The 11,271-nt window shown below is 41.7% G+C and overlaps 2 protein-coding genes across 8 annotated transcripts; both read right to left on the bottom strand.

The window, feature by feature from the left end:
- Window positions 1-440: 440 nt before the first annotated feature.
- LOC144709573 (protein OSB2, chloroplastic-like) lies at window positions 441-4,693 on the bottom strand. 2 transcript variants are annotated; one of them, XM_078583151.1, is made up of 9 exons: window positions 4,120-4,693; window positions 3,042-3,177; window positions 1,832-1,919; window positions 1,632-1,750; window positions 1,404-1,527; window positions 1,213-1,319; window positions 965-1,130; window positions 762-823; window positions 441-679 (listed from the first exon to the last, which is right to left on the bottom strand). In XM_078583151.1, the coding sequence occupies exons 1-9, from the start codon at window positions 4,590-4,592 to the stop codon at window positions 569-571; spliced, it is 1,386 nt and encodes a 461-aa protein (XP_078439277.1). In that variant the 5' UTR covers window positions 4,593-4,693; the 3' UTR covers window positions 441-568. The 2 variants fall into 2 exon arrangements, 1 of the variants encoding a protein (XP_078439277.1); XR_013583062.1 differs by lacking the exon at window positions 441-679 and having other exon boundaries at window positions 965-1,104.
- Window positions 4,694-7,099: 2,406 nt separating this feature from the next.
- On the bottom strand, window positions 7,100-9,504 carry LOC144709654 (transcriptional regulator of RNA polII, SAGA, subunit). Of its 6 annotated transcripts, none has more exons than XM_078583254.1 (2): window positions 9,242-9,504; window positions 7,100-8,929 (listed from the first exon to the last, which is right to left on the bottom strand). In XM_078583254.1, the coding sequence occupies exon 2, from the start codon at window positions 8,696-8,698 to the stop codon at window positions 7,481-7,483; it is 1,218 nt and encodes a 405-aa protein (XP_078439380.1). In that variant the 5' UTR covers window positions 8,699-8,929; window positions 9,242-9,504; the 3' UTR covers window positions 7,100-7,480. The 6 variants fall into 6 exon arrangements, with proteins under 6 accessions (XP_078439380.1, XP_078439378.1, XP_078439379.1 ...); XM_078583252.1 differs by having other exon boundaries at window positions 7,100-9,017; XM_078583253.1 differs by having other exon boundaries at window positions 9,217-9,504.
- Between the last annotated feature and the right edge of the window lie 1,767 nt (window positions 9,505-11,271).

The raw sequence follows: 11,271 nt of genomic DNA on the forward strand, positions 1-11,271 counted from the left end.
AGCCATCAGAAGGACTGATTGATCAGATCAGATCTGAAGGCTTATCAGGATCTGGCACACGATATCTATCAAAGATACCTTTCTATTTCTGGGCTGGCACCGTGGCAACGGCACTCTGCAACGACCGTGCCGCACTTGGTGGCCGTGTAGAGCTCCTATCTGCCGTCTGATCTGATCAACAATCAATCAGCCATCAGAAGGACTGATTGATCAGATCAGATCTGAAGGCTTATCAGGATCTGGCACACGATATCTATCAAAGATACCTTTCTATTTCTGGGCTGGCACCGTGGCAACGGCACTCTGCAACGACCGTGCCGCACTTGGTGGCCGTGTAGAGCTCCTATCTGCCGTCCGATCTGATAGACAATCAATCAGCCATCAGATGGACTGATTGATCAGATCAGCCCTTTGGGCTTATCAGGATCTGGGCATTGATATCAATTAAATCTTTCAAGGCCACGTTCTGGATTATATAAGGTGGGAACAAAGAAAGGTAGTCTATAAGATACCACAGTTTCTCGATCTCGACCGTCGATTCACGAAGGGACGACAGAGATGCCGGGACTCACTTCATGGGAGCCGGAAGTCTGGCGTGAACCCACGAGGGAGTCAAAGAACTAAGCCACAGCCCTTCGCCAGTTTCCTTGTGCTTAAAATCTGGTAAGTTTGGTTTAGGCTGCAACCACATATATTCAATGAATCCACTAACTCAAATGAAGAAAACATTACTATGATAATTAATTGGGACTTGAAATCACCTTGCTTAATCGGTTGTCCCACCATTTCATTGGATTTTCCACCAAGTCCTTCCATTGCTCGTCTACCCACAGAAAATTGACACAGATCAGATTTTTTTTTTCTGAGAGATGATTATAAGGGCGATCACCCAACGAAACGGTAAACACCCAACAGAACGACCAAGAAAAAGAAAAAGCAGCAGTTTTTAAGGGTGCTAACTGACCTTTTTTATTTGATACTGAGTAATTCTTGCCCTCGCTGGGCCGACGGGCTCCGTTTCGACCTACTTGGACAGTTTCCAATTTCAACAAGGCCCATTCAGGGGCAGAATCAAGCCACAGCGAAGTATTTGTAGCCATCTGCCTGAAATCCGGGAATTTCGGATTCAGCTGCACGGTGACGATAAATGATGAATCATCAAAAAATAAAACATTAAGAGTTAAATCATTAAAAATTAATATGTTCTCTCACCTTTCCAGTCCGCTTACCCTCTCTGTTATCTTGCCACTGTTCTCGGTTCTCCAGAAGGTCGGCCCATTGGGCCTCGGTCTTTGAATATTCACTCCGCTTCTTTTGATCTGCAGAAGAAATTTTGTTAAGTACATAAATTTTTATAAATAATTATAATTTTAAAAAAAGATAGATTGCATCCAGCCATCTACCAGCATTTGAACGGTCGGAGATGAGGGAGTCCATCTTCATAAAGACCCATCCCGGGGTTGACTCATTAATCTCCAGTATTTTCCCAGTATCTTTGTGCTTGAATCCACCATATTTTTTATTTTCCTATGATATTAATGCAAAGAAAATAACTAAATACGTAAATAAACAAAAAAATCTCAATAATTGCAACAAGAAGATTATTTATTTTTACGAAAAATTTTACGGACCTTAGATCTGTTGTCCCACCATTTATGCGGGTTTTTGAAAAGATCGTCCCACAGAAGGGCAGATGAATCATCCTTTGCGTAAGTCGAAGGAGATGATGAGGAAGATAAAGAAGATCGATCTGATAATTGAGAAAAAATATGTCAATAAAGTTGGTAAGAATCTTCGCAGAGAATGAAAATTTCAAGAGGTTGGTATCCACCAGAAGAGCTGGGCTGAGGTTCATTGCTCCTTTGGTTTTCTTTTTCGCGGGATAGTTCAAGGACATAACTGATGCTGTTCACCATAACCTAAGATAATATATGCACTCAGAGGTGAAAAGTTACTTCTCTTTCTCCTAGTAAATGAACTTAAATAAAAATGCTAGGAATATACTTCACAAACTGAAATCATCAGACTATCGCGATAAAATGTAGACACATTCATTGATCTAAATAATTGAAAATTATCATATAAATTGGCCAATGCTGGTTAGGCCTGGATCACAATAAAATAATATATCATCCTCCTCATCCGTAAGATTGTTTCTTAAAAAAAAATATCCACACATACTAGCATCCTCATGATCATCCTGATAGCAAACTATAGACGATGACAAGGACATTCATTTAGATAAATGAAAACTTTCAGATACGCATTCTAAAAAATGGTAGACACTTGCCGGTGCAAACAGTAATATAGGTAATTGAAAATATTCAAAATAGCATTTCAAAAATTTATTTGTGCATGCTGGTTAGGATTGGAGGATGATGAGGAATCTGTCATTGCCATCGGCAGATTGTCATTGTCATCATCATTGCCATTCTAGCCACATACAACTGATGATGAATACTCGCCATCTTAGAGAGCTGAGAGAGAGAGTCACATTTAGATAATAAATTAATTTCTATAAATTATAACTGTCATCTATCGTTGTATAGTAATTGGGATAGAGAGAATGATGCAACTCAGGTTTGTGCTGACACAGGCAGATTGATGAGAGAGCCTGGGACTGAATACCATGACAGTGGAAGAGAGATTTCCAGTAAAGGAAAGACCGAGCATTGATTTAGGGCACGTGCCATCTATATAACATGGGTTGATCCAAATCTGATGATCCGTAACATGGTAAATACGAATGTCCATAAGCAGAAATACTTAAACTTAAGAAAGATCACCGTAAACAGCATAAAAGATGAAATTCTTGACTCTTAGCACATACGAATGATGATGAGGATTTCCCATTATCATCCTTGATGCGAACGAATGACAAGAAAGAAAACAACTCGTGATCACCCTATGATCATCATCATCCTAGATGCCCAGTGTGCTCATATCATGGAGCCAAATTGATAAGCGAAAAGTAAAAAAAGGGTTAATTAATGATTTTAGATCCAGGCTTAATTGGAATCCACTGAAAGGGAAGAAGATACCATAATTTTACATTCAGCCTCCTTATCATGGGCTTCTGGCTGCCTGGTTAGCTGTCCTGTCACGTAGACATGATCTTTCTCCCTCAAATTGCAAGCAGCAATTTGAGCCAACTCACCTCGAAAAACAATAGGTATCCTGAGTTTTCAAAGAGATGACAATGAAATTATTCCATAAAAATGCACGTCAGACAATATAGAAAGTAAAAATGAGAGCCAGGAAGCACCTCGCATAATCTCCCTGTTACTCAACACAAATACAACAATCTGACGCAAAATTCCTCAAGCTTACTGATAAGAATAATACATTACAACTCGTATATTTTCAAACCGATTCACTTAAGTTTTACTATCTGGCTTCCAAACCATTTATCTCGATTGAATCTAGAATCAAATGTACATAAATTTCTTGGCAAACATACCTTCATAAGGACAGACTCGTATAGGGATACTGATCCCCAAAAGTCGTAGAAAGAGAGAAAGCTATGAAAGAAAATCGAAAATGATGATAAGCTGGACAAAGGATGCCACGATTATTACAGGCTTCAACCCGTGATTGTCGAATAAGAAGAATGTGCAGGAAACTAAACGATGCGCAACTTTAGGATAGATTTTCTTCGAGAGAAATGCAAAATCATTCTAAAGTAGCCATTATTGAGACAAGAGAAAATAAGATGTGTATTGATATGATATCTATACCGTTAATTTATTAACTAAAATATAGCCTGAATATAATTAGGAGACAGGAATTAAAGTGAAACGTTGAAAGATGAACATAATACAAGGAAGTCCTGAAATAATTGCCATGATCAAATGGCGAGAAAATTTTCGTCCTGCATATTTTTAAAAATGTTTTTCGCGAGTGCCGACCCAATTTTCATGGAAATGAAAGATTTTAATCCGAAAGACCAGAAACCAATTGTCAGGTATCCCCATTTCTCAATTTAACGACACGAAAAGCCAAACATAGCTGCATGAAGAGTCAAATCCACCGATCATGAGGGGCCACGCAAACTCTACACAATACCAAGAGGATCTAATAAATCTGAAAAAAAAACTAAACTAGGAAGACATATATTACCAAAAACGCGGAAGATCAGTAGTCTTATCGTTGACAAGGATCGAAACGGCCTTGTGATCGCCATCTGGACCCACGTCAAACTGAAGAGGTGCTCCAAGGTGGCCGATCAAGTTAACCGAGTTGGCAGCCTTCGTCTGCCACGGAATCTGGCCAGGCTTAGGCAGCTCTTTAGCCACAGTTTCAGGCTTCACCAAATCACCTTCCACAGGAGTCAATCCAGCATCTTTCGCCGGCTCCACGGAGACCTCCAACTGAGCATCGCCATCGCCTCCAACCTTCTCAGGCTCTCCAACTTCCGGTAACACCTTCGAAACTCTAGATCGAGGATTCGAGCTTCTCGCGCTCTTTCTAGAAGCCGTTTTCACAGCTGAATCCGTCGATAAAGATGCCATAACCCGTAGATTCTCCCATCTTCTCGCTTCTTGCGATGATGACGCCAGAAAACCGGCGATTCTCTTCGAGATTTGCTGCATTCCACCAAGATCCTCTGCCTGGAGACGATCTTAAACCCTAGTAAAACCCCCTGACCCAGTGATTCAACTGAAGAGAGAGGGTTAACCTTCAACTAGGAGAGCGGAGTAATCGGCATTTTAAACGCGTCACAATATTTATACCAGACGTGGTACGTTGAACCGCAGAACAGCTTAAGCTCTCCACACTGTCCCATCGCCTCTTCTTCCTCGTCTAGGGTTCGACACGTCGGGACGAAAATAGCGTTGACGTTGACCAGTTTTTGACGGTTTGTTACTCCATCAACGTCCACCCCTTTCGTTTTAAAATTTTCCGTCAACGTCATCGTCATCAAAATAGGGATGCCGATCGAGGATTTGGTTGACGTGAAGACGAGATCGTTGACGGTAATTTGAAATCGACGGACCGATGAGGCTGATAGTCGTTGACGTTGACGGCAGCATCGTCGTCCTATCCCGTTGTGCGTCAATCCATCGTCAGTGTTATCGGACGTGGTTAGGCACATCCGGATGACAACTATGTGTGACGTTTATAAACCAAGGATGGACGACGGACAACGGGATAGGACGGTGAACGGTTATAAACCGAGGCATTAAAGTTTCCGTTTCGAGGTCAGGACAGATGACTGATGACGGTAAGGACAAAATTCATGATGAATCGTCATCTGACCCAAGACATACCTATAGTTCCGGATCGTCCTGGACGTGGACTAAGGACGGGACGGGACAAATTTTGTCCCGTCCTACGTCCGATCTTAGCTCAGGGACGAAGGACGGGATGGTTTTCCGTCCACCGACAAAAAAACCGTCCCCTCCAATAATCTCGGGCCGGTTTTTCATCCCGTCCAGTTGTCCCGGGGTGAATTTTCATCCCCAAATTCGTCCCGGACGAAAATTACCCATTTAATATTTTTAATATATTAATTTGGATTTTTTCAAGTTTTTTAGGGAATTACTGAGGAGATAGAACGCAAATGGATATATCTACAATTGTTTCTGAGTGGCATTCATTTGCACGCACGTAAAAATGCATGGACTTTGATCCAAATTGTCATTGCGAGGCCACGTGGCAACATCTCAACCGCCGGATGTGAATCTGGCGGTTTTCTGTCCAGATTCGTCCGTCCATCATCAGAGACCTCCGGACGGACGGTTTTTTTGTCCAAGGGGATGAAAACCGTCCCGTCCGGTGGTCGCCGGGACAAATTTTCGTCCCAAAAATTATCCGTATCCTCGGAAGGGACGATTTTTTCGTTCCAGGACGAAAAAATCGTCTCCTCCGCGTCCCTGCACTATAGACATACCACAGTGAAGCGCCATCAGCATGTACACTCACCATACTCTTCTCCAATCGCACCATAATTCTTTTTGAAATTTATCATGTTCTTCAAATTCACTGGCATATATATGCTTCTTAATTCATCATCTTATTATTTGAATTCATCTTTTCTGCTACCCAAGAACCGAACTTACATATGCCGCAAGATCAACTGCCTTAGATTGATGAGAATAAAACACGTTCAACTGGGAAGAGTTTTTCTTTGACCAATCGAAAATGTTCAATAATTATAAAGATGGGAAATCTCTGAACTACTCAATCGTGTTCAGAGACTTTACTCAAAAATCTTTAAAATATCGTGTATTCATTGCTTCTAAGAGCATAGACAAAGTGAATCGAGACATAATTATTTTATCTGACAAATTAAGATGAAACAATTTTGCTTTGGCATTCATAAAATATCATCTTTTCCGGCGTTCAATTTCAAAGGGTAGATTGACTCATGAAACATTTATTGAAGCGAAAGTAAATAATAAAACAATATTTTTAACAACTTGTGGGGCATTCAAAATATTGAGGTGCTAGATTTTCTCTTTCTTTGACTTTCTTCTCTGGGAAAGAACTGCCTCACTCGGCGTCGCCTTAGAGGCTATTTCATCTTGAACTATCTAAAATAGAACAAAATAAAAATAATGTTTACCAGCAAACTTATTGTCACATGGCATCAAAAAGGCAGATCTAGCGATTAAAAATAACAGGCATTATCGTAAATAAATTAATTCCCAAATTTTAGCAATTTAAAATAAGCAAACTTCACATCGTCCCACATCTAATAATTTATTGAATAATGTGGACGTTGGCACAAATTTCATGCATAAATCACAGCTATTGCTTATGCAGGAGGAAAATTTGCACCTACGTCCAAACTATTGGGAAGAACTGAGATCAATTTTGGGAAAATATTTTGTGAATGTAAGAAATCTAATGCCATTGAATCTCTAAAAAATCATTAACAAGAGGACGCCAGAATCTCCCGTAATAACTTCTGCTGAGTACAAGAAAAAAGTACAACGGTAACACAACAATTCTGTATTCTTCTTTCCGATTTAATAATCTGTAAAAAGAACATAAATTCAAAAATTCTGTATTTTTTTCTGAATGAACTTTGACGTTAAGAAATTCACTCTATTTGCCTTGTATCAATAGAGTTTATCGTCGAATTACAAATAAAGAAATAGAAGAAGCGGCATCTTGAATAAATTATGAGCCTGTGGCTAAAACAAACATCACATGCGATTCTGAGACTAGAGAATTACGTACAAGGCAGTGCCCAGATCAGACCACCTACACTAAGTAAGTCATGCTAAATTAAAGTATAATGACAAAATTGACCATGGATCTTCCCTGCATCCGGGGGGTAAATTAGGAATCAGAATTCCGACTGTGGTGGAAGCCTCCTCCTGCAGAACACTGAATCAAACATAAGAGAGATGCCAAACTCCTCAGATCCGCTTCTCCTTTAAGAATTTTGCCATCTTCTCCAGTTCTGCCCCCGATGTATCAAGGCTCCCTCCAACAGAAGATTGAAAGAAATGAATATTTATTCAGATGCTTATTCCTCAAATGAACGGTTACAAACTTTCTCCAGCAGCAGCGGCCAATCTTCACCGAGTTGCTGCGGTTTCAACTCCATGGCTACCCTAAAATCAAGCAAAGACACCAATTTTTCACTTCTTCCTTCATTCCCTCCTTCCAAGGACCCAGCCATGTTATGCGCACCGGTAGGATTTCCCTGCCACGCCCCGGTCGGGCTTCTCATGCTGCCTTGCTGTTTATGAACTGACGTTGTCGTCGCCGTCGTCGCCGTCGCTTCATTCCCCGACCTCGAGCCCGCTAGATCGACGCAAGACTTGATCAGTCGTTTCAAGTAGGCATCCAAGCCATTGTTCAGAAGATCGGCGCAGTCCATGGAAACACCCCCCAGGCCTTGTGCCTCTGCAATCTGCTCCATGCGCTTTCTCAAGGCCTCGGTGTGGCAGAGCTCGCCGCCGAGCTCGCCGCCAGCCGAGTTCGAGCAAGGGAACAGCGGCGGCAGATGACGGGCTGCGCCGACGCTGACCGGGCAAAATGGGATTCCGAGGGGCGCCTTGATTGGGCCTCTGTCATACTGCATATACTCGGTTTCCTCCGAGACGGCGCCAATCGAGCCGGTGTTCTGGACCGAAGATCGATCACGAGGAGACGGCTTCGAAGCTCGATGGATCTTCGCCGGCAATTCGAGGTGAAGATGATGAGCTGGCTTCTTCACATGCCCATTCTCCCTGATATATGCTTCGTCGGACGGCAGCGGCGGCCTGCCGATGCACTCCGTCTTCCCATTCGTGCCCAGCGGGCTTGGCCTGTCCTTCGTCCTCCGGTTCGTCGACCGGCTCTTGCGAGGAGACGGCGGCAAGATGTCCCCATTAGACCAGGCCGGATGGATCTGTGCATTGACCTGGGATTGCTGGGACACTTCATTCAGAGAAATTGACTTCTTCAAGTTGGAAATCTCGGGTTTCTGAAGATTTCTGTCATGAACTGTAGACGGGGGAGTTCTGGATTGATGAGCATTTCTCAAGATCGAACGGATGAGCTGGTTGTGAAGAGGGATATTCTCTTGGCCGATCGTGGTGAAGCATAATTTGTCAAATTCGAGCTTGCTCAGCTTCTGGCAGAGTAATCTGTTCAAGAGGACGAAATAGCGCTGCGCCCGCTCTGATCCGAGCTTTCTTGCAATCTGAGACTTGAGATCGGCCAGATCCGTGCGGGAATGATGAGGCGGCGGGGACATCTTTCAATGCACGAAAGACATCAATGCAAGTAGAATTAGGGTTCTTTCGATCCGTTCTTCGATCGGGATTATCTCATTTCCCGGCATAATTCGACGAAATCCACATTCGCGTCAGCGAACAATGCCGCTAGAACCGATCAAACCCCAAACTCCGAAAAACGAAGATCTCCCCCTCGGATCGAAATGAGCTCCCTCCCAGACTTTGAATTGGGGTTGTCGCGAATCAAAACCCTAGCATTGATAACACAAAACCCACTTGAGATTGCCGGGTAAAACCTCCCCTCCGGAATTTCCGCGACAGAAGATCGCCCAAAAAACCCTGCGATCCAACGCAAACGCCTCAGAAGAACAGATCAAGAGGCGATTCCAGGAACCGGCGAGAAACCCACGACTGGAATCGAACCGAGGAATGAAAAAAACAAAAAAACCGCAACTGGGTCACTTCGAAATTGAAAAAAAGGCGAGAATTTGGGGGTTCGCACGAGGAAACTCCGCAAGCGGGGGGGGTTAGAGCGGACCAGCAGTGGAGCATGGGAAGAAGACCTAGAACGTGGTTCCACCGCAACCGACCGATCAATCCTCTTCCCCGGCGCCGTCCTTCTCCGCCGTTGGATCGCGGCGCTCGTCTTCCTCGCCCAATTGGGTCGATCGTCGCTGCTGCTGAAGCTGCACCAGTTCTCTCTCTCTCTCTCTCTCCTCGGCCCTCTGTGTCTCTCTCTTTCTCTCTCTAGAGGGTCGCCAATTTCTTCTCTTCTTCCCCGCCCCCGCCCGGCCCGCAAGAGATTCGGACTGGGTTTGCCTTATCGGGCGAGCGCAACTGAGAAATTGAGAATGTTAGTCTGCTCTTCTCTCCTCTTCCGAAAAGGGCTCTCTTGTTGGGCACATTGCTCACGTGCTTGAAATAAAGTCAAAGTCTCTATTCTATATTTCTATTGCCACTGTCACTCAAGTTTGGGTCGTACTCGGATCTTGGCCATGCTTTCATCCCAGAAATTTTCTGCCTCTGGAGATTGTTGAATGATTTCTAAATGGGTATCAATAGGGGTACGTTAAGGTCGAAGATAGTGTGCGTTTTTTTGGTTTTTTTTATTTTTGAGTCTGAATAAAATGTCTTGTGTTAAGTTTGAGTTGTATTCAGATTTGGTGCATGCTTTTGTATCAGATAGTTGAATGATTTCTAAATGGGTATAAACTGGGACATGTTAAGGTTGAAGATACTGTGCATTTCTTTGGTTTTTTTGTTTTTGAGTCCGAATGAAATGTCTTGTGTTAAGTTGGCTAATTAAATGTTTGTTGTTAAGTTTGAGTTGTACTCGGATCTTGGGTATTCTTTCATCTCAGAAATTTTCTGCCTCTAGAGATTGTTGAATGGTTTCTAAATGGGTATCAATAGGGGTACGTTAAGGTTGAAGATAGTCTGCGTTTCTTTGGTTTTTTTTTTATTTTTGAGTCTGAATGAAATGTCTTGTGTTAAGTTTGAGTTGTATTCAGATTTTGTGCATGCTTTTTTATCAGAGAGTTTAATGCATTTTAAATGGGTATAAACTGGGGTATGTTAAGGTTGAAGATAGTGTGCATTCCTTTTGTTTTTTTTTTCGAGTCTGAATGAAATGTCTTATGTTAAGTTTGAGTTGTAGTCAGATTTTGTCCATGCCCTTGTATTAGATAGTTGAATGATTTCTAAATGGGTATAAACGGGTGTTTGTTAAGGTTGAAGATAGTGTGTGTTTCTTTTGGTTTTTTATTTGAATATCAATGAAATGTCTTATGTTAAGTTGCTTTATTTTAATGTTTGTTTGATAAGGTTGAGTTGCACTCAGATTTTGTGCATGCTTTCGTCTCAGAAAAAAATTACATCAGAAGATTGTTGAATGATTCTAAATGGGTAGAATCTGGGGTATGTTAAGATTGAAAATAGCGCACATTTGTTTGGGTCTTTTTTTGGGTCTTAGTGAAATTTCTCAGGTTAAGTTTTTTAATCTAACATCTTGTGTTAAGTTTGAGTTGTATTAAGATTTTAGGCATGATTTTGCCTCAAAATTTTGTTGCACGAGTTAAATGATTTCTTAATGGGGTAGAGTCGGGGTATGTTAAGATTGAAGATAATATGCATTTCATTGGTTTTTTTAGTCTCAATGAAATGTCTTACGTTAAGTTGCTTGATGTAACGTCTTATGTAAAGTTTGAGTTGTAATCCGATTTTGTGCATGATTTTGTGTCAGAAATATGTTGCATGAGTTAAATGATTTCTTAATGGGTAGATTCTGGGGTATGTTAAGATTGAAGATTCGAGTAAGTGGGGATAGAAGATCAGATGTTAACATCCTGAGAAAGAGAACATAAGATCTTGAAAATCTGGAAAAAAGTATGGGATCAATACCCTCTAGTACACTATGAGCCGCAACACAACAGTTTTAAACTTCTCAGGTGGTCCTTCATTTTAGTCCAAGAGTCCAAATTAACTTTGGGGTTTGTTGTGATACCACAAGATCCACTTATTTGAAAATAAGATAATCTTGTTATCGTATGCTTATGAAATTTAATTAATATAAATAAAAAAGAATCACATGAGA

This window comes from Wolffia australiana, chromosome 11 (genome assembly GCF_029677425.1).
Source record: "Wolffia australiana isolate 7733 chromosome 11, ASM2967742v1".
Lineage (NCBI taxonomy): Eukaryota > Viridiplantae > Streptophyta > Magnoliopsida > Alismatales > Araceae > Wolffia > Wolffia australiana.

Excerpts from the sequence above, each read along its gene's own strand:
- LOC144709573 (XM_078583151.1), bottom strand. The coding sequence starts at position 4,592 with ATGCAGCAAATCTCGAAGAGAATCGCCGGTTTTCTGGCGTCATCATCG. Across the intron at positions 1,751-1,831 it reads ACCTCAGCCCAGCTCTTCTG|ATCGATCTTCTTTATCTTCC; the intron begins GTGGATACCAAC and ends CTCAATTATCAG. Across the intron at positions 824-964 it reads CTCAGTATCAAATAAAAAAG|ACGAGCAATGGAAGGACTTG; the intron begins GTCAGTTAGCAC and ends TTCTGTGGGTAG.
- LOC144709654 (XM_078583254.1), bottom strand. The coding sequence starts at position 8,698 with ATGTCCCCGCCGCCTCATCATTCCCGCACGGATCTGGCCGATCTCAAG.